The sequence below is a fragment of the Anoplopoma fimbria genome, chromosome 12, assembly GCF_027596085.1.
Source record: "Anoplopoma fimbria isolate UVic2021 breed Golden Eagle Sablefish chromosome 12, Afim_UVic_2022, whole genome shotgun sequence".
In the NCBI taxonomy this organism is placed as follows: domain Eukaryota; kingdom Metazoa; phylum Chordata; class Actinopteri; order Perciformes; family Anoplopomatidae; genus Anoplopoma; species Anoplopoma fimbria.
Window position 1 is genome coordinate 12,344,326 of NC_072460.1, and position 26,411 is coordinate 12,370,736.

Genomic DNA, 26,411 nt, shown 5'->3' on the forward strand with positions numbered 1-26,411 from the left:
ATGTCCTGCTCTACACCCATTGACACCCACTGTCACATCCCAATGACAGCATCCCCCTTTCTCCTCCTGCATGGCACCTGGGCTACATTCTTCCAGCTGAAGTGGCGTCCTGACCTCTCTCTGTTGACTTATCCACGCTGAATGATGTTCGGTTATTCTAGGAGTGTGATGTTGTTTCTGAAACTGATACCCAGTATTTGATATGTTCACTTTTGCATGTCTCCTAATACAAATGCAGATCAAACATTTCAAACATGACTGTAATAATAACTTAAGATATGGTTTGTTTGCAATTGACAGATTTATTACGTGTCATACTTCCATAAAAGTATGAATGCATTATCGCAAGGTAATTACTGTTAATTGTAAGAATAACAGAGTGGGACCATTGGTTCCTTTTCTCTGTGTGTGTGTGTGTGTGTGTGTGTGTGTGTGTGTGTGTGTGTGTGTGTGTGTGTGTGTGTGTGTGTGAGATTTAGATAGATAGATATCATTTTGTCGGCTTTGATTTTGCCATATTGTTTATACATTATTTATATTGTGGTAACTATCCCTTTAGTAACTCTCATAGTATTCTGGGCAGTGTTATAAATCAAGTTTTTATGAATTTCAGTTTTATGGCAATGTTGAATTTTTATATGATTTTTGCATTAATGTGATGATGGCATTTAATTTGCTGGATAAGCCAGAAAAAGACATTTCTGTGAGATTTTTTTTTTAACATTAACTACTTTGTCCATTTTTTTTCTAGGAAATGTATTACATCCTCATCCATAGGATTTTGTCCACCCCTTTTGTTAAAAGCACATATTTTAGATTCCTGACAGGCACTGATTTGCTGAATATGTATTTGAGAGACTCTTCCTTATTGGTGATGTCAAGTGCCAGGGAGAGACATACGAGACTTGAAGGTTGCACAGTAATGCTATATTCACATTATCCATTATCCTGAAGGTGAACTTCAATATTATTCTAAACATTGGTAGCTGTGTTGTAATCTTGATTTAACATTAGGCTCTCTTAATCACATTAGCTCTCCTTTTAACCTGCTCTGTTGACAACATATGTCTGTCAGTTTAGGGGTTAGGGTTAGCATGTTTACTCATTGTATGTTTTCCACGTATTGGTTGTCTGACGACATGGCCTGTGGATGCTTTCTGGATTGCAGCCCGCTAGTATTGAATGTAGTTGAGTAAATCTTTTACTCAATTAGCTATGATGACTAAACATTTTAATTTTTGAAATATTTTAAGTTCATGTGTGTAAAAGCCATTTATGAATGGATGCATTCTGCATGTCATCACCTTTTATAGGCATTTTTGAGTGTGAGTCCATAAGAACTGCTCCTCTGAACCAAGCGGAAATGCCTGTTCTTTCGTTGCTCCGATAAGAACACAGTCCTGCCAAATGGCCTCTTAAAAAACCACCCAGTTTTGCTAGCACCCTGTGACCATGGGAACACAATGAGGACCATTCAGCTGGTCTGAGCTGCCGTGGCCAGGAGCTCTGCTGCCATTTAGGCCATTCAGCAGAACCCAGCCTTTGTGTGCATGTTGGAATGAGCTGCCTTCGTAGCAAGAGTAGGGAGGGGCTGGTGACTGGTCACACTTGAGAAGATGACGTGTAGTGTGTGTACTACTGATGGGAGTGGTTCACCATTCTCACCGTGCAATCCCTCAGCTGAGTAAGCCAGGGGTAAAAGGTCATGTCTGGTTCTTCCCTGGAGCCAGCCTACCTGGTTGACATCCATGTGTCAGGAATATTGTACAGAAGTCTTATGTTGCTGACACAAGCAAAATTCCATATACATTTTTCATCGGAGAGTTAGTTTCTGGTGGTCAGGGGCAAGATGCCATCGTGATTGGCAATCCTTCCCTCTAGAAAGTTCTTAAACTCAGGAACACTGACTCATGGTTCAAGTGCTTGTCTGTGTTTATGAACAGATGACATTTCACTCTTTGTTTGCATCTGGGATCAGTTTGTGCAGACAGAGGGACTAGATTATTGCCAGTTGCTTCCTTTCTAGGCCAGTCATCCAGTCAACCAGCCAGCCAGCTTTCAGATGCAACAGAAGCAGGGTTGGCTCAGTTTTGTATTAAGTGAGACGGCCCTCAGCAGAGGATGACAGCTCTGATATGAACGCAGTCTGTATCAGTCATCCATCTTCCTGACCCCAGCCATCAGTGACTGTGTGCAGGACAAAGCCTGATGGATCCTTGAGGAAGACTATCCTCCCAACCAGTGAGGAAGACTGTGAAAGGATGTCTTTTATCTCTCTGTGTTAACAGGATATGCAGCAAACTGTTGTTTTGGTAAATAGTCAGGCAATGTGCTTATTGTGAGACAGATTGCAGACGTGTGATATACTTCCTCAAACTCATGCTCATGTAGTGCAGAGCTGTTGTTTATAAGGTGGAGGTCTGGGCTGGCACGAAAAGAGGAATGAGGGCCTCTCACTCTGATTTAAAAAGCTGAAATCCCCTCTCAAGAGAACATGCTTTGTTGACCACTCTACCAAATGATAGAGCAATACGATTGGGCAATATGTTTAAAATTGACATTGTTAGAATCACAACTTTATTGCACAATTGGCCATCTAGAGACACTGGAAACAAGGGAAAGGGGACGATTAAATGCAACTAACGTCCCCAGACAAAGCAAATCGGGAACATGGCAGTTACAGACCACTTGACTACTTCCTGTGTGTTCATAGTGTTTCAGGAAAAAAAAACAATGTTCTTATGCATTTAAACATAGCAACAGCTGTAGACCATGACACTTCCTCATGAGCGTTTTGTAACAAAATTATAATAAAGATTGATGATAAAGAAATTGATTTATTGCCCAGTCTTATTGCAAGACAACTTAAAACCCAACACTATAATTTCTCACTGCATTCAAGTGAGCTTAGAGCAGGGTGTTATTTCTCCGTTAAAGACAGATATAGATATTTGGGTAGTATATTTAGCGCCCAACAGGTCAGAATCCAAAAATGGCGAATCATCTTCCTTGTAGCTATTGAGCCAAGGCCTCAGGTCCAAGCAGATGGTTGTGTACTATTGGCAAAGGTCTTTCTTAATGTGTGCTAGTTTGTGTGTTTGCGCGTACAAATGTGTGTTTGCATGTGTTATAATACTGTTATACTGTGAATAGTTTAGGATGGCTGCAGTCCCTTTTCCTCCTACGGACCTGTTGTAGTCTGAATTATTCACACGCTCTCATTTGATATCAGGACACCCTCACAGAGCGGCGTGGCAGTGGGAGGACATGTTGGTGTGTGTGGTTAGTAAGCGTGACTTCTTTACGCTCCCCAGGTAGAAGTTGAGGCATACTTGTGGGAAAAAAAGCTAACCGGCCTCCTTTGAATTAGTGCCAAGAGATGTATTGACATCCCACTCATCATCCCTCCAGACCTGCACATCTCCTCCTACTGTAGAAGATGCTCAACTTATTGAACTAGCTCACGTGTGATGTCAGGCAGGGCTTGGCAATATGGCAGATAGGGTATGGTAAATTACATATAAAACATTTTGATTGATGTTCAATGAAATAAAGTCTCGCACTCTCCTCTGTATTGAAGTATATCTAGAAAAACAAAAATATTCCTATTTTTTTAATCACAATGTTTAGTGTAGAGTACAGAATTTAGTTAAATGATAACACAATGTGATTTTATTGTCATAGTATTTGCCTCAGTGTCGGGACCCTTGTGTTACTGCACTGTTGAAGTCTGAGAAAAGACACATGTCATAGTGGGAGAGTGTCTGCAGAGTGCCGCGAAGGGCCTTGGTTGAAGCACCTGCACGAACAAGCATCCTCTCTTCTGAGGTACCCTTGAGCAGGCCTCAATCACTGAAATGGTGCTGACCTTGTGGAGGAAGGCCCGTTATTGTCGTTCCCTACAGTCTATGAATATAAGTTCACATTACTCTCAACATTATCATTCATCTGTTGATGTGATATGTCCCCTTTTTGCTGCTCGTTGGAAATCCGTGAGTCACTGTAATTAGGCGTGCCCTCTTCTCCGGGGCATATCCATCCGCCACAAAGTGAGAGAACCTGTTTAAGCCTCCTTTCTCACCTGGCTGTTTACTCAGTTTGCTGCGATCTGTGACTCATCATAAGTGAAGAATTACTGGGGATTTTGAGATGTCAGACCCTTTCTCCCAGTCTGAACAACACCCACCTTCATTCACTGCTTGACCTACCTGTGATCCCGACTGGGCTGACGGTGACGGTGAAGCACCTCTCTGACGTTGCATTGCACAATCACTTGTTGCTTTCATGGCCTGCAGTCATTTAGTCAGGGACCCGGGCTGTGACACACCAGATAATGTTGACTGACTCACACTCTGATTTATAGCCTCCTGGACTAAATGATAAACACATTGATAGCAAAACAGAAATCATGTTGTGTCTTTTGTTGTTGTCAGACTGTGGGAGCTGATGCAGAGTCCCCCCAATGTACCGGCAGGCTATCCGCTGCCCGGCGGGCCATGTGACCGTGCTAATGCTGAAGAATGCTCTTGTGAATATAAATAGACCTGGCTGGCAAGACAAATTCGCTTTCATGCCTGAGGAGGAGAAAACAAGCATCTCTTTGACACAAAAGCTCCGTCTTTATTGCAGCGGAGGCCACCCTCTCAAAGTCCCAAAGAGTCAGTCCCTAATTGTGTGCATTTTTTTTTCTCGCTGAGGCTAATGTTTTTGGCTACTAGACAGGAGCCAGTAGCAAACACTTGCACATCTAACCACTAGATGCTTGGCCGCTACATGTGGGTCACTGTTACGTCCCTGGGTTGTGTGGGAAATACCACGGTCGTTTGAGAACTGCCATTCTCAGGCCCATCAGCTTGCTGTCTGACCCATGTAGAAAGTTGCTATAGGTCTGCTAATTGTTAAAGCATCATACCAGTGGTTCTAGATGTTTTTAGCATGTTGCCTACAGATCGTGTATTATTAAACAGGCCCTATTATGCTATTTTCCGGGTGCATATTTTTTATCTCAAGTTACAGTTACAACATGTTTACATGAGTTAATGCTCATAATCCGCCTTGTTTTTCTCATCCTGGCTGTCCTGCAGCATCTCTTCTCACCCTCTCTCTGAAATGCTCCGTTGTAGCGCTTGCTCTTCCCTCCAGAAACTAAAGTCTGCCCTGATTGGTCAGCTAGCCCGCTCTGTTGTGATTGGTCAAAGTTTCACATTTCAAAAAAACTCTTCCTCCGGAGCTTCAGCGCCGTCTCTCTCTTTCGTTGATTGAGGGCCAAACTAGCCGGAAGGAGTTTAACATCACTTCTGTAACATTGTGACCTCATAAAGTTACGGAAGTGAAGGATAGAATTCAATGGAGCCGTTTCAGGCAGCTCAGGAGCTTCTGAGGGGGAGGGTAACTCCTTTTAGGCGTGGACTTCAGCTTTTACACTCTACGGACCTTTTACATGTACAAAAATATATATGACACACTAAAGAAGAGGGAAAAAGTGGAAAAGCATAATAGAGCCACTTTAACATTATTACTGATGAAATTATGCTATGAGTTTCGGTACTTCATTGCTGTAGCAATTTGGTCATGTTATTATTATTATTATTATTATTATTATTATTATTATTATGGTGATAAAGGTGCAGGTAAGGAGTGTGAACAACCTTACCTGCTGGTGTGTCCACTGCTTGAGAGAATCATTGAAGATTGGACCAGCAGCTGTTGTGATGCAGGAAACAACCAGATTTACGTTGATTCTTTCTCTGTGTTCATGTTTGCTTGATAGTCAGCTTCCAGATATGTTTTTTCGATAACAAACAAGTCTGTTCACTCATGTCTCTAATGTCGTTGAGCAGTTCAAACGTATCTGTAAATGTCAACATGGTTTGTATTAGATTGAGAACGGAGGGGTCCTAGTAAGGAGGCTAAAGGGACTTTTCTGATATTTGGATCATAAAAGACATTGTTTTCCTTTTAGTAATAAAACTCTAGTAACAATGATCTGTAAATATGACTGTGTATAATAACTCTAAAAATGACCAGAGCCTATATGCCTTTAAGCCTGCTGTCTTTTATAAATCGTGTTATTCAAAGTCTTTCTGTCTCTCATTTGGGCTCTTCAGCTGATCAGTTATAGCTGATCATTACAGCCTTTGTAGAACGCAGGGTATTTTCTCAGCAGCTGGTCGGTTTCTATATATGAAAGCGCAGGTCTGCGTCACAGGAAGGGCTGATGGGAAACCAGAGCTCAGGGGTAAACCAGTCCCGCTGTATATGTACAATGAAAGTTTCCAAAAGGTCAACTGCTTTCTCCGTCGGTCACTCATTGGGTAGTTGTATTTTTTTTTCTTTTGGACTCGTGCCTTACATTTGAATAGTTCTCTTCCTTATTCTTGTGCGGAGCCAAAGGGTTATCGAAAAAAGTAGAAGTCCTCAGGAAGCCCCTCAATAAGCTGATGTGTATCTCCCCTCTTGGCCCCTCAGAGCACATTGTGCTGGAGTTTGGCTTGAAGTCTTAGACCCCCTTAATTCAACTCTCCAGAGAATGATGTAAAACAAATGCCCTGAAAACACATAGAATGGGTGTGGCTTCAACCGGTTAATCCTCAACTGTAAATAGCACGGGCCATGTTGTATGAATTGTATGTTCATAGCCTTGAATGGAAACATTAGGTTAATAATTAGAATCACCGCTACAGTTCTGGCTGTGCTGACCAAAGTCATTTCCTGGAGATTTGCTTTTGAGATTGGTTGTTTGTTGCTAAGTATGAGTATAGGACTAGATTTGTAATGCTAGCATTGATTTAGACTCTGTTTAGATGGTGTGTGGAACTAAAGATACGCCAATAGTGACAGTATATCAACACAGTATTTCGCATATTCCTATACCTGTAGGAGGCCCTTGATCTACAGTAGGTGTTTGTCGTGCTACATGCTCCCAAAGACGATGACAACACGCTGACACACTGTTGTCTGGATGTTATTTAAATCGGCTGGCTGTGATTGTGATGAAACAGCCTTAAGAGTTAAAGTTAAATCCTAAGATTATCCAAACACTTTCTCTCGAGACTGTGTGTGCTGACATCAAGTGAGAACGTCATGTCTGACTCTAAAAAACTATGTTCATACTACTGTACTTACTTGAAAGTTTGTACATCCTTTTCTAAAACCTCTCGGCCATTTCTGAATAATTTTGGTTACATAGAAAGCATAGAGTGTTCCTGTACTACTGCATTCCCTCCAAAAAAACATGGCAATATTTTATTAGTGTCTTTACAGTTCAAACTTGCATGTCAGACTTACATGTGCAATGCTTTCACTTTGCAGTGAGTTTCAAGTTCTGTTTTTGGCGGCGTGGTTTTCAAATTTACCTGCATTTGCGAAGTTACATTTCCTTAAGTCGTATCAGGATCAAACCAGTTTTAGTTGCTGCACGTTTAGGTCTCTCACCTTTATTTCATATGTCAGTACTCTTCCATCTAATCCCCTTACCTAGCCGTGTTGTAGTGAGTAGCTTGTTGCTAACACCGCCTCACTAGCATTCCCCTGTGACCTTGCACCTTCACTTCCACGTGAAGTGACATGTTTTCACTGACGCAAAGGTTTGTGTATATTAGAGCTTTGACGGACCACATTTACTTTTAACACATGCTGAACATCCCCGCACATTCAGAGCCATCGTTTTCAGAGCGGCGGTAGATGCCCGTCATGATGACAGGCTGTTTAATGACTGTGAGCTGTGGGTGGTGGGAGGTCAGGACCATGAGCTGTCCAGAGAGTGGAACATAGGCAATAAGGCCTGTGTGGTTTAAGTGCCAGCTGTAGACTCAACACCTCAGGATGTGAGTGTTACTCACATGCCACCCCTTTCGTGTTAAGACCTTATACTATTAATTTAATGAGTCAGCTGTCTGGTTAACATTCCTCCTGTATTAATGTCCTATTTTAACCCCATCATCCATGAGCAATTAAGCGGTGGATGAGCATCATTGGTACATATGTCTTCTAGGGATGAAACATAGCTAGGATGTTGCTAAACCAAGCTCAGTGTGTATGGTTAAATGTTCTCTAGTGTTCTCACTGACCACATGTGGACAACAGAACAGCCAGATGTCGGCTCAGTTGATGTATAATTCTCAGTGAACCATAGGTCAGGTCTGTTGCACACTTCTAGCCCCTGTTTATCTGAACTACAACACTACCACAGTGGAACTCAATACGTCTGACTCACTTTCACTGCTCAGTACACTCTGGTTACCCAGCAATGCTGAAACACTGGTCTGTCAAGCAGGTAACCAGCCAGGATACCTTGGTCTAAGTACGTGTGTACTTTGTTTTTCATGTTAATTACAGTGCAATGAACTAGGTCAGAGTCAACCTACTGACATGGTTACATTACCCTCATACTTAAAATAAACGAGCTAGAAGAGAAAGTGACTAAATGACTTGCACAGGTCAATTTATACAGTGGAAAAACTTTTTTCACAGACATTTGAACTTGTCATAGTACAAAAAAGCACAGGTGTTACTAATAACATCAATGCTGACTAATCAATCTTATAAGTAACAGCTGTGCTTTAACCACTATGATAGAGAGAGTGAACGGCAGTGAATACAACAAAGGACTTGAGGCTGAAATCAAACCCAGGACATGGCGGTCATATGGCATGCACTCTAACCACTGGGCTACTAATGCGCTCTATCACTATTATTCTCAAGCAATTTTTGTACGTAGTGACAGATAATCCAGTGAGCGGCAGGGTAGCTAGCTAATCTGACCAGAAAGTGATCTGGGATTTGGCCTCTCGCTTTATATAGTCTCACTCACGTGTGCACCCACAGTAAAACAACAAACATGCAACCCGTTAGCTAACAGCTCATTGAGGTTGTAGTGTTATTAAAGGCAGACTGACTGAAGAATTAAATACATTAACCTTGTACTAACATACAACCCACTTGTGGCTATCCGGAGACAGCTGTCCTGTCTGACGTCAGATATGAGCCATCCACAGTTGCTCACCAGTCTTATCACTTTGATATCAAGTGTTTCTTTACAACAGTTTATCAGTGTCACGTTGTAAATCATGCCTGTTGTTGGGAAATACTGTGACCCGAATCAGTGTGTGAGAGTATATTAAAAGGTGAGCATCACTAATAAAAAGGGATTATCAAATTTTAATGAAAGGTAAATTAAGGAGTCCGCAATCAGTGACATGAATTGGATTACGGAGGACATTTTTAGTCTGTCTTTTTTAATGCTGTTACTGTCACCCAGCTTAAAACTCCACTATACTTACACAGCTGGCTCAAGAGGGCTGTATCCGCCAATATAAAATGCACAATGTAATAGAAGTAATGGAGGAAGTAGGGCAGTGCTCAGTCTGCACTCAAACAGAATATGAATGCTTTAAAAGCTTGGAAGGAACATTAGTTTTATTTCTTTGGCAAAAACAACTCCAGGATGCTAACTGTCCAGTCTGATTGCTGGATGTTTCTTTGGGTTTGTGGATAAAGCCTAATCTTGGTTTGATCCTATTAGGACCAACACAATCGAGCTGAAGTGTTTTCATCCCGTACAGGAAGGTCTGATTTGATGAAACGATTAGGTGTTTGAGGTGGAGTTTTAATTTAAATTTGGCCAGCATGTGTGTCGGTGTGCTTGTTTGTGTGCATGACATGTGTCTTACAATGATGAAAGTGTTTCTAAGGCTTAGCTGAAGGAATAAGCGATGGTCTCAGATTCAGGGGACTTACACAGTGACTTTGATGTGTTTATATACTTGTGTGCCTTGTCTTTCGGTCTTTGTCTTTATTGTTCCCTCTAGTTTCCTTTAAGCCCCACCTTGCTGCTTTCCTACCAGTGCCTCTTACATGCTTTCACTTTCAGTTTTCGATACCACTACTCACACCTTTTATTACATCCTCTGTGCTGCTCACTCCCTTAGCTCATTACCTTCTGTAATGGCGAACACAGGTGTTGCACATCTTTGATTGTAGAGCTGTTACATCCCATTGGAGTTTTTCACTTGAACTGATCTGTGCTAAAATGCAGATCTCAGTCTGCTTATTCTTCTCTTGTCTGTATAGTAAAAGGGGCAGTAATATGAAAATGGGTGCACAGCTACAGATAGACTAAAAGGAAATGATACAATATGCCATTTAATAATACTCCTCATTATACAGTAATAAATGATGACTAACCACAGATGTTGCCCAACTCAATCAATCATGATTTGACAGTTCAGTTAACAGTCAACACCTGATGGCTCCTCCCTTTATGCAACCAAATACGAACCACTTCCACTGGAGATTCTATCACACTCCCAAATTAAACTCCCTCCGCCTTTTTCTCAGCTGGACGGCAGATTTTTTTCTTCCATCTGGAGATTACTTCATCCTTTATGTCTGCCTGAAAACCCCCACATGGGCTAACTGGGTCCCAGAAGAATTGTAGGCCTGCTTTTGGAGTGGAAAACATTGGTCCTGGAGTCGGGAGGCCTTTGTATAAATGTTTCAGTCTCTTACCAGACATGAACAAATTACCCACTGAGACTGAGACCTGAATGTTGCTGATATTTGATAACTGTGATTCATCTGTGGAGTCCCTACAGACTTTCATCTGTAGGGAAAAAATGATAAGGCAAATAAATACTCTGTATTTCTTATGATACTGTGAGGATGACAATTGACCAACAAAGTTGGTTTATAAAATGTGAAAAATGCCTGTAAATTTGAGACTAAGACTCCAAAACCTAAAGATATTCAATTTAGAATTGGCTATTTTTCTTCTTGTCTAACTGCTTCCATTGAAGAGCTAAGCTATGGAAATTAGCTTCTAACATCCACTTAAAGCTAACGTCCAGGTGCAAATAAATGGCCTTGGTGTCAGGCTCATTCATTTGCATTTCCTGCCGAATGCTATTTACCCATGTTCTCAGCACAGTCTGCTCGTTGTTTTGTGTTTCTGCTCTATAAATAAGATCCTGTGGGGGAAGTTGGTTCCTCTCTCAGCCCCTGTGTTTATGTGTGTTGTTGTATATAAATGTACGTACTGTGACTGTTTGTGGGAGAATTTCTGTTTGTGGCTTTGCTCTGTGTTGTCATGTGCTCACCAAGACCATACTTCAGACGAGTGTTCTTTTGGTGGTATCTATTTCTCGTAAATTGAGTTGTAACAGTGTTGCATGTTAGCATCTCATTTACTACGGACAATAAACACCTGATAGACAAAGACATCTTTGTGCAGATCAAACCAGTATCGCTGGATCATGACCTCACAGAGTTAGAAAATAGTCCTACGCTACGGGCTCGGAGGCTAGTCTCAGTTCAGACATGTTTGTCATCTATCCTTTTGACCACACAAGTCCACACAAATGTCCAGACGGAGCGTTGTAATCTGTTAGGTTAGATGTAATCTCAGATTACAGATTTACACATAAACCGTAAATGTGAACGCTGGATGATTCTCACAACATGAGCGGGAGGTTTTATTTATTTATCTGTGTAATCGAGGTAGTTATTCTCATGGACCTGTGTGTGTTTGTGTCATGTTTTTTTCAGTAGCCTGTGTGTGTCTTCAGAGAGAGGAACCGATACTATGAGGCAAGAGGAAACCATGGGTGACAGAGTCATGTTGCTTCCTACCAGAGCTGGATACCACCAGACTAATCTGACCACAGTAATTATAGGGCTTCAACAGTGGGGAGGGGGATAATTATGTGTGTGTATGCAAGGAGCTCGCAGTGGGCTGTGTTTGCAAAATTACCAGAATACGACACCAACCATATTTAATGAGATAAAATATCAGTGTTACAACATCCTCAACAGAGAAGCAGAAAACTGGCTCAGTGTTTTTTGTTCATACCCGTTCTTAGTGTCGTTGAGGGTGCTGGGGGGCTTATCAGCTGAGTCCTGAAGCCATTTAGAATCCCCCCCCACCACACTGACACACACAAATGATGTACCGCTGCTGTACCTAACTGACTTTAATCTGATTGTTCCTGTGTGTGTTGGTCAGGTTGGTGGATGGGCGGGTGTTACCTCCAGTTTAGACTCTCTCCTGTCTGCTGGCATCGACTATTAGCTCATCATTGTGTCTATGAGAGGACACATTAGCCCAGCAGTGACCTCTGACTGTTATTGAGACCCCCGGGATCTGTGCTGGCTCATCATTCATATTGTTTTGGTAAACTGTTGGGAGTGTTTTCATCATCTGGTCCCAGGGTTGCTGGCGTTCATATACTGCCATGTTCATCCATAACCCAGGGGGCTTCCGCTATACTTTAAAAACAACGAAAGGCTTTTTCAAGATGCCAGTGGGCTTTTAATTTAAGAAAATGTGCTCTGACCACAGAACAGATGGAAAACTTTGGCATTAAATAGTGCTTCACTCAGCCTCTCGGGCACAGCGGAGCATTTTACAAAATTGAAAACGTTTTTTCACGAGTCAAGTCATATCAGTTAAGAAGTAAAAGGATTGTTGCGTCGCAGTATAGAAGTTGGCAGCAGGTGTTACTCTGATTGAAAGAATAGCCGGGAAGCACTCTGGCTTTGTTGTTGGAGTTTTATGTAGACGTCTGAGACTTCTACCAAAGTGCTGTTTCCCGATAGTGGCAGCTGGAATTAAACTGTTTGTTCAGATTATTAACCTCAACCAAAAAAACAAAAACTTTCAAGTCCTCTTCTAATTCCAATGTTAATTTCACACATTGCTGAATGACCTGGAGTCTTGCATAAGGTTTTAGCTGCTTCGGGTGAGGATTTGTCCCAGTTCATTTGAGTTCCATTGTGTATTCTCCCCACACAGCATGTGTGTATAACCATAACCTCAGTCCTTCCTTCCCAGCCCTCTCTGGCTGTGTGCTGTTTATTACTCATTATTTATTCTTCCTTGATGTGGTTTGAGTGTTTCTCTTTAGGTTTTTTTGAGAAGTAGTGACCTAAGATACAACATTTTAAGTACGTTAGCTCCAGCCAGGCAGTCATATGATTCAACATATCGGTTGCACGGAAAAACCCAATGGAAACGACTATCAACACATTAATGTTAAGCCTTGAAGTATTATGGCATCAGGACAGCTAATGTTTTAGAAGGATTCCTTTCACGTAAACCATAATCTGAATGTAGTGGGCCATTTAATCTTATAGATCCACCAGTTTAAGGCACCAGTTTACTTTATCGATTTTGGAAAATTTGGAAACATTACTCCTTCAACACCAAAGTTTAAGCTTTTTTTAGAACAAGCAACATGTCACCTATAAACTAAAGTCACAAAATCCCTTCTGAAAACCATTATTAACCAGAATTTGGCAGCCGATTTGTAGAAATCTGAGAATATGTATTTGTTGGCCTCAACCACCATGATGAGCGAACCCATGAGCTGCACGAACACAAAAGGCTGTAATGTGCTGGAGAATGCCAGTGCAGATTAAAACTGGCCTGTAATGCCTGGATGCACAACGTGTGCTGTAAAATCCCCTCTATGTCGTAATGTAGCTTTCTGTAATAATTATTGGTGTGACTGGTAATGCCGTTTAAGAGTGTTTATCCCCTCTGTGACCCTTTGCCGTCAGATGTGAGAGGATCAGCCCTCTATCTGGCTTGCCCTGAGGTCAGAGGTCAACAGCAGGAGTTTAGAGGAAGAGACAGAGGGTCACTGTCATCGTGACTTGTATGAGCTCTGAAACAGCCATATTGGTTTAAACAACCAGCTTGATGAAGACCCACTTTAACGCCTAGATGACAGGAGGAAGGATTATAATGATTGCTTACAGGAAGTAGATGACATTTGTCACTGAAATGACACGTCTTAGAGACATTTTTACACACACTTATCTAAACCTGCCTCTAGCATCACTACAATGTCGAGCAGGTCCAGCATACGCCCGGGCAACAAAACACACATGATCCTGGTTTGACACACTGACACACATATCACAGAGAGGGCCTGTAATGCAACTCTGCTCCGGGCTCAGTCAGCATTCACTGCTCTGTTTACTGTAGCACCCCTTAACCTGCAACAGCTGTGCATACACACATGTACACACAAATATTTTGCTTCCTGCGCCTCAGAGGGGTTTTTGGCCAATGGGGCTAGCTGTCCTGGCCAGTTGGCCCTCGCTGTTAGCGTTGGTGTTCTCCAATCAGCACATTCCTCCTTCTCCAGACAGACACAGGGAGACGATTTTGGCAGCACACACACAGGGTGGGGTAACGCTCATATCCTGTCCCCTGACCTCAGAATACACACACACACACACACACACACACACACACACACACACACACACACACACACACACACACACACACACACACACACACACACTGTACTGTTTCGCTCATGCTCGCACTCAAAACCCCACATTCTTGCTCTCGAAACTTACAGCTTTTCCTCTGTTTTCAAGCAGCTGTCACATTCACTCTTTCAACCCGAAGTCCTCGGTGTCTCTGCCCACTGCTCCGTCCACAAAGCCAGTGTGGTGGTGCCAGTCCACGCCTGTTGTTATGCCCTCACACTAATACAGACTCTCCTCTGTCTGTGTTAATGACCCTCCCTCCCTCCATCTTTCCATCCCTCCCTTCCTCCCTCCGGGGCACCACTTGGACACCGGGACAGGGATTTACAGAACCCCATCTCCAACAACAATGAGGTGCCAGTCCATCACAATCAATCTGCTGCTGATTGCTGATTGATTGTTGATGTCCGCCTGTGAGTGTTTTCCTGGCTTGTAGCATTTGCTGAAGAGAAGAACAAACAAAGAAACAGTGACTGTAACGGACGTTTGCTGCTGTGCTTTCATCCCAAGTACATTTAAGGCCATGTGTGTTCCCAGGCATGAACTCAGAGCTGACTGCCGGCCAACCCATTTGAGCTCTCTTATGCCGACAATGACGAGCACTCAGCATTCAACACACACACACACACACACACACACACACACACACACACACACACACACACACACACACACACACACACACACACACACACACACACGCATGCTCTCTCAAACTGTCTCTGAATTCTGTTGTTTCATTTTTTTCCCTCTGAAAATGATGCCTGCCCCCCCCCCCGTTTCCCAGTGTGAAACTACAAGAATTTCCTGCATGGAAGGATCTGAAATAAAAGTCTGCCAAACTCAAATACTCCCTAATCTACTTACTCAATCCTAAAGGGAACTGCTTTTTTTTATTTTGATTAAGTTGTTTTTCCAGGCAAACACTACACACCACCAGATAGTGACCAGAGTGTGAGAAAGCTTTAAGACACACAGAATCCCAGTCACACATGGGACTCCCCACTCAGTGCCGGCTTATCCAGCCCACCACCCTCCAAATCTGCTGTTGAACTTTGGCCCCCCCCCCTCTCTCTCCTCATTTTCTTTCCATTGTTATTTCATACACACACACACACACACCGATCTGTGTTCGCTCTGACTTCTACCAGTGACTCTCACCATGTGTTTATCACCTCATCACCCACAAACCTCTCCTCCCTGTTATCTTTGATTTTCTCCGTTTTCTTGTCCTCCCAGTTGGCTGGTTTCTTGTGTGTGGAGAAGGTGCTGGTTGATTGAGGCTAAGCAGTCCTTTGGCACATCGCACTTGACATAGCATACGGTGTTATCGCTGGACACAGGAGAAGAAGAATAACAGAGAGAGTTTGCAGTAGTGGGTTTGTTTGTGTATACAAGGGGAGTGTGTATGTGGTCTGTGTGTTTGTGACCTGGATAAGGTGTGTCTTGCATGCATGTTGACTGTGTGTTTTGGGGTCCCAGTTAAGTAGACTTTGTCTTGCCTTTGTTGCTCTCCAACAAACTCTGGCAGCAGTGGGAGTCCTGCCAGTCCAAGGCCAAATGAGGAAGGGGTGGGGCTGAGTGTACAGTGGGAAAAAGACGGGGGGGTGATAAATCGTTGAGTCCCATGTGAAACCGGCTCACATGGCTTCCTTTTCTGCTCTGCTTGCTATCCCAAATGTTCCTGATAGCCTTCAGATTTGCCATTGTTCTCTGCCATGCTTGATTATCAGCTAGTTGCCTTAATCATATTTGGGTTTCGTTGCCTCTTGGAGGTTTTTGTGCACTCATCATGTTTATTCAACGGGGCTAATGTAAGGCTAAACAATGGTGTTATCTCCTTGCTTAGTATTAAATGGACTGAGCTGTTAACATGTGGAGTTCCCTAGATTTGGTTTAAAGGATTATTGTTATTACACAACCACTGCACATGTATTAGCTAAAGCGGAGGCTGTGTGTTTGTGTGTGTCAGAGGAGTGTTGTGTGTACTTCATCTGGTGTGTGTGTCTGTGTGCGCAGTCTACGATGTTTGTGTGGTAATTATGACTAACATAACGGTGTGGTGTCGCTGTCCTCTCTCCTAGGTGACATCACGCAGAAGGGCTATGAGAAGAAGAGAGCCAAGCTGCTGGCCTCCTACATCCCCCATTTGCCAAGTAAGACCAACTCATTTTCTGCTCATTGCTTTTCCTAATTTCACTTCTAAGCCCTCTTTCCTGCGTAATCTTTATCTGCCTGTCAGCATTTTTGGGTGCTGGTCATTCTGAGATGTGGAAACTTAAAGTAATTGCATCACAAGTACTCACCAAGTCATGAGTTCAGTAATCTGGACGTTGCATTTGAGCTAATGGCTCGCCCCCATCTGTAAGGAGAATTACATAGAAAAACCAGTACGGTTTAAGTTTTTCAGCTCAATAAAAAGTAGCTTCACTGAATATCCAGTGTGACTGTAATTCTCTTTGTCCAAATTGTCAAAGAGAATTTCTGGCTTTCTGTGGCACTCTAGTGGCTAAAATGGGAATTGAACTTATGAAAACAAAGCATAGAGTAACATGTAACAACTTCTCTAATAGCTGCGGCGGTGTTGGTAACCCAAAGAATAACCCAAAACCACTGTGTGTGTCACAGTTGAAACTTGAACACAATTTCCTCAAACTGTTGTTGCTTTACTAGCAGTCACATGCGTAAGGAAGTACCAGAGTTTCATCTCGTTGGTAAGATGATATGTTCAGTTTTTCTCAGTCAGCTGACTCACATGAGGGTGTGGTGTTTCCTTAGGAAGAATTGCACCACATTAGCATTGGCATGAGAAGATCTTACTTCATGTGTCACTGTAAGCTCATTATACAAAAGAGGAATACTTAACTTCCTTTCCGGCCAGTTTAACCTTGGCCTGTTTTGACTTGAGCTACCACATGATACATGTAAAGTGATTATGCACACAGGGAATTTAAAAAGGACTGCAGGAATCTAAATCTCATATGGATAATTTCCATATTTAGTACTTGAATTCAATTCCCATGGTTGCTAGTGGGTTCTGCTTTGGCAGCTTGCCCTAGATGTCAAAGCAGGTATTGGGAAGCTTTGGAGCTCCAAAGATCACCTCCTGCTCCGTCAGCCGTCCAATCCGGCGTCATTATCCCTCTGAACCATCATCTACACAGGGACTTTGTTGCCTAGGCCCTCTGAGAGAATTCGACTAAAAATATATTTGCTTGAATCTAGCCTAGTTTCATGTACTGCGTCTAACAGTATAAGTTACATCAGTCAAGTACATGTCCTTATTTCACTTTCTGCTCAGAGGCTCTGTAGCGAGGCTAAATTTAGAGCGCTTCTCTGAGTTTAATACAATATTTATGCCTACATGTAGCTGTAAGGGCATTATATAGAGCAAGAGTGGGCAACTTTCCAGAAGATCATGTTTGATTGTTGTTTATTAATGTCACCCTACATGTGTTTTTATTGACTTTTCACATACCTGCTTCTTTTCTGCAGATGTGGATCTGTCTCTGCCAGATGTACAGCTTTCCCCCGGCCACAGCGCCGACCCCAGCCCGAGTCCTGAGGCCCCGGGCACCTCCACTTCTTCAGCCTCCAGACACCACCGCACACACCGCAGTGGAGGGGCCAGGGATGACCGCTACAGATCAGGTAAACACCGTACATAAGAACCTTAACAAAATCATTGAATACATACCATCCAGCAATAACAAATCATCATCCTGTCGACTTACTCTTTTTAGTAAAGAATTGTCTCTTTCTTTCTGTTTGTCTACCTCACCTATTTGTCCCTCTCTGTTTATTCTTGGCGTTAATATAGACATCCACACCGAGGCTGTGCAGGCAGCACTGGCCAAACACAAAGAAGAGAAGATGGCACTACCCATGCCAACAAAGAGACGCTCAGCCTTTGTCCAGTCTCCCATAGAAACCTGCACACCTCCAGGTAAACTACATTTATCATACACAGTGGGTAGCTTTCCCTTTGGACAATTAGGTGTCCACATGACTGACGTGTCTCTGGATCAAGACACTGTATCACTGCCAACCGTAGGGATGCTGCCCTGTAGCTGACCTCTACCCCTTTTTAAGAAGGCTAGAAAATTACAAATGTTTCCTTTGAGGCTAAATATTGTAAAAGACATCTTAATATTCAGGGTTTTCTCCTTCCATCAGACACATCTTCTGCATCAGAGGATGAGGGCTCACTGCGCAGGAAGGCAGCTCTCAGTGCAATGCTAGCCCAGAGCCTGCAGAGCCCTGATTACTGGATCAACCGTTCCGTCCAAAGCTCCTCCACGTCCTCGTCTGCGTCCTCCACCCTCTCCCATGGAGAGCCCAAGACCCAGCCACAGCCCCAGCCACAGCTCCAACCTGCTGCTTCCTTGTTGGCCGATCTACTGGCCCACACACGCATTGGTAAACTTCGCTGATAAAAACGCTCCATGTTGACAGATACAGAACAGGGTTTGTTGGCTGTTGTTCCTATTCATGACTCTCACTTTCTCTTCTCCTACAGAAAACAGCGTCCCCCCAGATGTGACATCCTCCACTCCCCAGGATAGAGGGTCCAGGGTGGACCTGCCTCCAGCCGTCAGGGGCATGAGTCGTGGACAGAGCCGCTCCAGCATGCTGGATACTGCTGACGGTACACTCACTCAAGCTGAGATGTTTATAGAAGTCTGTTGGTGGTGTCAGTGTATATATCAGGGTGTATATCTCCACTAAAAAAACGTAGAAAAATCAAAGTAGTTTTCTACATGTTGAACTTGGTTACTGTCATCTGGTTATCGATCTTCTTCAGATTGGAGGTCAAACCTATTTCATGTGTTAATTATGACACTTGAGTGACCTGTTTTTGTTTTTCGTTGACCGCATGGCTCACAGCATTGCAGTGACGAAACTGATTGGAGTGTTCAAATCGATAAAAGATCTGCCCATGTTCAACATTATCCTCATTTCACTGTGTGGTGAATGCTGCTAATCACAGATATGTTGTGTTCTTTCTTTTGGGTCCATTAATCCTGTCCCTGTCTTGACTTTCATTTAAAAAAGGAAAAGGAAAAGGTAATATAAAACGAAATCGGGGAAGGGGAGGGATGCTGAAGAGCCCCAAATCAGCTTGCTTTCCAGCTTGGTGTCCGTCTCTCTGTCTCTATGTTTGTCTGGTGTCATAGGTTTATACGTAGACAACTTCCTACGTTTGATTTTCCTAAAGATTGTCCAATCTGTGTCTCCTACCAATTTCCCTTTTTAATCCTTCCTGCTGCTGATTCTTGTGCTAGTGCCAAGGTTGTGCCTGTGTGAGCGTGCGTGATAAAATAGCTAAGTATTTGTGATACAATAGACTTGCATGTGTGGATGTGCGCTTATGTGATTTGGGTTGTTTCTGACTGTGGCTGTTGGCTTGTTGTTTGTCCAGGCGTGCCTGTCAACAGCAGAGTGTCCACTAAGATCCAGCAGCTGTTGAACACACTCAAACGGCCGAAGAGACCACCACTCAGCGAGTTCTTCCTCGATGACTCTGAGGAAATTGTAGAAGGTGAGACACAGAGTGTGCTCATGCATTCAGGTTTGTCTTTTTGTAAGAAAAAAACCCTTTCAACTGAAATAATCACAGGTATAAGCACTCCCTTGTTCACATGAGCACATTTATCAAGCTTGAATTTCACCATCCTAATTAGTCTGTATAAAAATATCTCACTTGCTTGTTGTTGCTTCATTCAGCCTGATAGTGGGTGGTATATTTTACTGCTTTTGATATGAACTTTTGTAATGTTAGATTTTTTTGTTTACTTATACAGCTATTGACATAACTAATTATGTTAATTTAATGGATGCTCAACAGAAGGGGAAAAACAATGGCCAAAATGAATGTATTATTATTTTAACCTAACTACACTATATTGCAACATATTGTGGCATGCTGAAGGCTTCTCTTAATCATCTACTGCCTCCCCTCTCATCCGTACCTCTGCTGTTGTCCAGTGCCCCAGCCTGACCCCAACACCCCGAAGCCAGAGGGACGTCAAATCATCCCGGTGAAGGGGGAGCCCCTCGGAGTGGTCAGTAACTGGCCTCCTGCCCTGCAGGCTGCCCTAGCCCGCTGGGGGGCCACGCAGGCCAAGAGCCCGGCCCTCACTGCTCTGGACATCACCGGCAAGCCCCTCTACACACTCACATACGGTGAGCACCAACTCCACTCATAGAAATGATAATGTTGACAGGAAACGGCAACAGTTTTGTGTAGTCCAAAGTTAGTGTTCATGATATTGTGTCCACCAAATGTAAATGTGTGAGTAATGTCTCGCATATGAGCTGGTTTAAGTAGATAAATATGTGCTGGCTTAAGCAGAATACCACCTACATGTACAGCACATTTCCTACAGGAGCGTCAGTGGGTTGTGGACTTGAACTATCCTGGATCAGTTATACAACATAATAAATATACAACAAACAGGACATTTTAAAATCATCATTGGTTTTTCTTTTTTCACAGGAAAGCTATGGAGTCGCAGTCTGAAATTGGCCTATACACTGCTGAATAAACTGGGCACTAAGACAGAACCTGTCCTACAACCTGGAGATCGGGTAAGAGTCTCTCAGATGCCACTCAGTATGTAAAGTATTAGGGAGCGGGTAAAAATAACTTTGTTTGTTTCATAGGTGGCCCTGGTGTATCCCAACAGCGACCCTGGCATGTTCTGGGTGGCTTTCTATGGCTGCCTGTTAGCCGAGGTCATCCCTGTGCCCATTGAGGTACCATTGTCACGACAGGTAACGATGACACTCTTGTCAAGTGAATTCCTCTGTGGTGATCACTGAGAAATACAAATCAGTCTTAGTTATTCAGAATTTTGTGGCACTGAAACGAGGCCAATTGTAACTGAGCAGCTATTTTATTTAGCAACTACACTATAACACCATGTATGTGCTTCTAATTATCACGCTGTGTATTGTAAATAACATTACTCAGTGCTCATATTGTCTTATTAAAATAACGATTTTTTTACAAGACCAATATATTGATAGCTAGAGTGCATCTGTGTTTTTTAATTGCCACAGTATTTGTATACTAGCCCTTCCATGTGTGTCATAAGTCTTTTGACCCTTGTCCCTCTCCATAGGATGCAGGCAGCCAACAGATTGGCTTCCTATTGGGCAGCTGTGGTGTGAGTCTGGCTCTGACCAGTGAGGTGTGTCTCAAAGGGCTGCCCAAGACACCTAACGGAGAGATCATCCAGTTCAAAGGTCAGTCAGCCTAAATGCACCATTGTCACTGCTGCTTGCTCAGCAGCAGTCATTTCTGTGTCAGTCTCTTTGGCAGCCATTAGAGTAGAGACTCATTAAAGGGAATAACAGGGTGTAGTTCACTGGCCAATTTAAGGCTTCAGTGTGTGAACGGGTGGATGTGATGTCACTCTGCTTGTAAAGAGTCGGCTGTTTACTTTTGGCCTTGAGACCAGGAGGTTTGAAAGGTGAACATTGTCAACCTAGTGCGGCTCCAGATGAAAGGATCTAAACGCACTTTCTTTTTGCTCTGTGTCAGCTAAAATATTTCTGTGTTTGTCTTTGTGATTATGTTTACCAGGATGGCCAAGGATGAAATGGGTAGTGACAGACACCAAGTACCTGACCAAACCGTCCAAAGACTGGCAGCCTCACATCCCCACTGCCAACACAGACACCGCCTACATTGAGGTATTCTTCAGAACATACAGTCACAACTTTTGGCATTTCTACTTTGGTTAGCTCACAACATTTGATTGATTTTCCTGCGTCCGTCCTCCATGAGAATCTTGGGAAAAATAAATGAAATGTTATCGTTTAAACGACTTTGTATAACATACAATCCCCTTACAGTTTAATGTTATCCTATGCGTTTTATTGTGCATTTTTTTTCTCCACATTATCTTTTGTTGACTCAATATTGTTTTTAATCTCTAATATGATTTCTTGTATTAATGCCTTTCTCCCTCGTAAAGAAATACGTTTTTCAATTGAAATCTATACATGAACTTTATACATAAAATATATTTACAATTATTGTTTTGTTTCCAGGTATTATGCTCATTAAACTTTGTTACATGTGTGTCTGTGTGTGTGTCTCTTCCACCAGTACAAAGCAAGTAAGGAGGGGACGGTGATGGGAGTTGCTGTGTCCAAGATCTCCATGCTGACCCACTGTCAGGCCCTGACGCAGGCCTGCAACTACTGTGAAGGTCAGAGCTCAGTGCTTTTGTAACTTCTACCACTCCTGCTTCTCTGCCTCTCCTACACTAACCCTCTCTCTGTGTGTAAGGGTGAGAGACTTAAGCATTATAAACTAAATTATTGTTTAACAAGTTTAACTGTGCTCAGCTCTGGAGCTCTACAGCAGAGAGGCACCTCAGAGAAGCTTATGATGAGGGAGAATATGCACTCTAATGGACCACAAATATACATTTTTAAAATTAGCTTGTGATTGCACACACCCTCGCTTACGTGTCTTTGTGTTTTCTGTCTTAGGGGAGACCCTGGTCAACGTGTTGGACTGCAAGAAGGATATGGGCATGTGGCATGGGGTCTTAACGGTGAGCTAGATGCAACATTTTGTGCCATATATACAGACTAGTTGACATTTTTAACTTTGGTTTGGAGCACAAGGTGACACTGACAATATGTGTATTTCTTTTTCCAGAGTGTCATGAACAGAATCCACACCATCACAGTGCCATATGCTGTCATGAAAGCATGTCCCATGTCCTGGGTGCAGAGAGTCCACATTCACAAAGGTTTCAGCTAATGTCCAATCTGACTTTTTTTTCCCATATATGTATATTTTTATTAATTGATTGCCTACGTGATTTTGTATGTTTTCAAATAGTAAAAGTAGACGCCTGTGGTGGGCGTTACCGCAAAATATGGTTTTGATCCAATACCAAAAAATACAGGGCCAGAATTGCAGATACTGTTTTATAATTAAAAGTTTCTTGTGAACTGACATGCTGCTTTCCATTGTTAATTACTTAATGGCATGCATGTAAAAACACAGCACATTTTTCTAGGCAAATAACCAAATACGAATAGAGAAACATCCCTTTTTTGTATCTATCCTATTGACGTTAGAAACAATCTTTAAAACCAGATGCAGGTATCTGTAGCATCAATATTTTAGTATCAATCTGCCCCTAGTATACACTTAAACATGATGACTACATTCAGGACCACAATGTTATTGGAAATTGGCAGCAAATGTCAAGCAGAAACGGTACAAAAAATCTACACATAATTGATGAAACAAACTGTATATACAATATGTAAGTGCACCATATATAACGTTCCCCTTACCCTCTGATAGCACGTGTGGCCTTGGTGAAGTGCCGTGATCTCCACTGGGCCATGATGGCCCACAAGGACCAGAGGGACAGCAGCCTGTCCTCCATCCGTATGCTTATTGTGGCTGATGGAGCAAACCCATGTGAGTCACTTGCTCTCTTTGTAATACAGAACTACTGTGGTATGAACTCATATGTCTGACTATTTCAACCTGTTTTCGTAATGTTTTTTATCCCTTTGCTTGTTATCAGGGTCTGTGTCGTCGTGTGATGCCTTCCTGAATGTGTTTCAGTCTCATGGTCTGAAGCCTGAGGTGATCTGTCCATGCGCCACCTCTCCTGAGGCCCTGACTGTGGCCATACGCAGGTACAACATCTGCATACTCGCATGCTCTGGGATGAGACGCTCTGATACTTTTGCTTTTCACAAAATGCTCACCATTAAGTAACTTATATTTAGTGTGTCTTAAAATTAAGAAGGTACATTTCTTTCATGTTTATTGACATGGCATCATACTTTTCTAAGTTCAAGTTAAAAAATGATGTCTAGGCTATAATTATATCACTACTTAGTAAATCAAACCAAAACAAAAACAACTCATGTGATTTGTCCTTACTTGTCCTGCCTTGTTCAAGATAACCATCACTTCTCTTTGTGTCTTGCCTGCAGGCCTGGTGCACGAGGAGCTCCACTACCAGCCAGAGCCATCCTGTCCATGGGCGGACTGAGCCACGGGGTGATCAGGGTGAACACAGAGGACAAGAACTCTGCTCTCACTGTTCAGGATGTGGGCCACATCATGCCTGGAGGTTAGCTACCAGAGTTGGATTTAATTGGCTCTGCAGCTGCCCCATTTATTTCACACTCTCTCTTTATCTTACCTTTACAAGAACTCAGGTACTTAAACATACGTCATGTTGCCATCTGTTGTTGTGTTTCAGCTCTGATGTGCATTGTGAAACCGGACGGGCCTCCTCAGCTGTGCAAGACGGATGAAATAGGAGAGATTGTTATCAACTCTCGGGCTGGAGGCACCATGTACTACAACCTGCCTGGTGTCACCAAAAACACATTTGAGGTATGTCAGTGTGTGCTGGGATCAGCTTCTGTCCCACTAGACTCTGCACAATAAATGCTGCTTTAGAAAATGGATGGATGGGAAAGAACACATGCTTAAATGATCCACTAGATGGAGCCACTGTCTTCATGAAACTGTTGCATTGTCTTTATCTCTATATCCTCCCAATTATTCTCACAAGCTCCTGGGTGTGTTTTTGTGTGTTATATTTTTTATTTAAATCTTTTGTAGGCAATAATTCACCTCTAAACTAAACTCATAAGTAGTATCACATTTATAATTATATATATATAATGTCAGGGTGAGTTTTATTGGATGCATTTGAGTCTAATCTTTGATTTATCTGCTTATTTGTAGGTGATACCCGTAAACCAAGCCGGAGCACCCATAGGAGAGATTCCCTTCAGCCGGACTGGTCTGCTTGGATTTGTAGGACCGGTAAGGCAGACCCACACACAGTGAAATACAGACTTCACTTTCTAAAATTAAAAAAAATAAAATAAGATGAGACTTTGATTTTCTTTACTGAGTTGAACTGTTCGCTCCACAGGGCAGTCTGGTGTTTGTTGTGGGGAAGATCGAGGGGCTGCTGATGGTGAGCGGGCGGCGTCACAACGCCGACGACCTGGTGGCCACCGCGCTGGCAGTGGAGCCTGTCAAAACCGTTTACAGGGGGAGGTGAGTCACTGACTGCTCCTTGGGAGGCAATGATCATTTTGTGATTTATTTTTTATTGGTAAATAAGAAAAAAAAAAAGCTCCTGTGTTGTAAATCCCTCCACACTGAACAATTCCTTGAACATGTTTGTGTGAGACTCATTTCTCTGTCGTCATTCCTGCAGGATCGCTGTGTTCTCAGTGACGGTGTTTTATGATGAGAGGATAGTGATTGTGGCAGAGCAGAGGCCTGATGCCAGTGAGGAAGACAGCTTCCAGTGGATGAGTCGAGTACTGCAGGTAAAATCACATGCATGGTAAACTTCTGACTTACTTAAGCCGGAAGTTTTTATTTTTGCAATGCAGTCATAATCTGATGGCTTCAGATTGAAGTGCCTCCTATCAGTACAGAGGCTGGCAAAACAAACTTGTTCCGCTACGGTCTTTGGCCCTGGAACGATCTTCACGCCAAGCTAAAACTTGAGACCCTTTAAAGTTAGAATAAAGGAAGTGGTCACTGTTGCTGCAGTTGCTACAATTAACAAACAAATGCACGGCCACAATGCTTCCTTGTTAATGCACTCGATGATGTAATGTAAGGTATATTGTCGTATTTATTGTTACTGCTCTGATCTGATGTGCTTTTAAAAGGCACGATGGGTAAAATAGAAGTAAATAAAATGTGTGACTTTTTTGTACTGAGAAAGAGAACCAATTTTCTAATAACCGTGTTGACTTTGTAATCATTAAACAATAACCCTTTTTCTTCACAGGCCATCGACAGTATCCACCAGGTCGGCCTGTACTGCCTCGCGCTCGTCCCGGCCAACACCCTCCCAAAGACGCCCCTTGGAGGCATCCACATCTGTGAAACCAAGCAGAACTTCCTGGAGGGAAACCTGCACCCCTGTAATATCCTCTTGTGTCCGCACACCTGTGTTACCAACATGCCCAAACCACGACAGAAACAGCCAGGTAGTCCACCTTAAACCATATCTACTGATGTTTACAATACAACATCACGGCAAAGACTACTTCAATGTTGAAAGAATGTCACTGAATAAACTTGTCTTTGA

At 42.8% G+C, this 26,411-nt stretch overlaps 1 protein-coding gene across 1 annotated transcript in view; it reads left to right on the forward strand.

Moving 5' to 3' along the window:
- Window positions 1-26,411, forward strand: part of dip2ba (disco-interacting protein 2 homolog Ba) — a 39,569-nt gene that overhangs the window by 1,279 nt on the left and 11,879 nt on the right. The window contains exons 2-23 of the mRNA XM_054608446.1: window positions 16,368-16,439; window positions 17,779-17,934; window positions 18,104-18,229; window positions 18,460-18,702; window positions 18,803-18,931; window positions 19,706-19,825; window positions 20,272-20,469; window positions 20,783-20,874; window positions 20,950-21,060; window positions 21,411-21,534; window positions 21,875-21,984; window positions 22,403-22,505; window positions 22,792-22,856; window positions 22,964-23,057; window positions 23,624-23,743; window positions 23,853-23,967; window positions 24,271-24,410; window positions 24,543-24,679; window positions 25,037-25,117; window positions 25,230-25,357; window positions 25,521-25,635; window positions 26,109-26,310. Of these exons, the coding sequence (XP_054464421.1) occupies window positions 16,368-16,439; window positions 17,779-17,934; window positions 18,104-18,229; window positions 18,460-18,702; window positions 18,803-18,931; window positions 19,706-19,825; window positions 20,272-20,469; window positions 20,783-20,874; window positions 20,950-21,060; window positions 21,411-21,534; window positions 21,875-21,984; window positions 22,403-22,505; window positions 22,792-22,856; window positions 22,964-23,057; window positions 23,624-23,743; window positions 23,853-23,967; window positions 24,271-24,410; window positions 24,543-24,679; window positions 25,037-25,117; window positions 25,230-25,357; window positions 25,521-25,635; window positions 26,109-26,310 (2,781 nt within the window). The remainder of the gene's footprint in view (window positions 1-16,367; window positions 16,440-17,778; window positions 17,935-18,103; window positions 18,230-18,459; window positions 18,703-18,802; window positions 18,932-19,705; window positions 19,826-20,271; window positions 20,470-20,782; window positions 20,875-20,949; window positions 21,061-21,410; window positions 21,535-21,874; window positions 21,985-22,402; window positions 22,506-22,791; window positions 22,857-22,963; window positions 23,058-23,623; window positions 23,744-23,852; window positions 23,968-24,270; window positions 24,411-24,542; window positions 24,680-25,036; window positions 25,118-25,229; window positions 25,358-25,520; window positions 25,636-26,108; window positions 26,311-26,411) is intronic.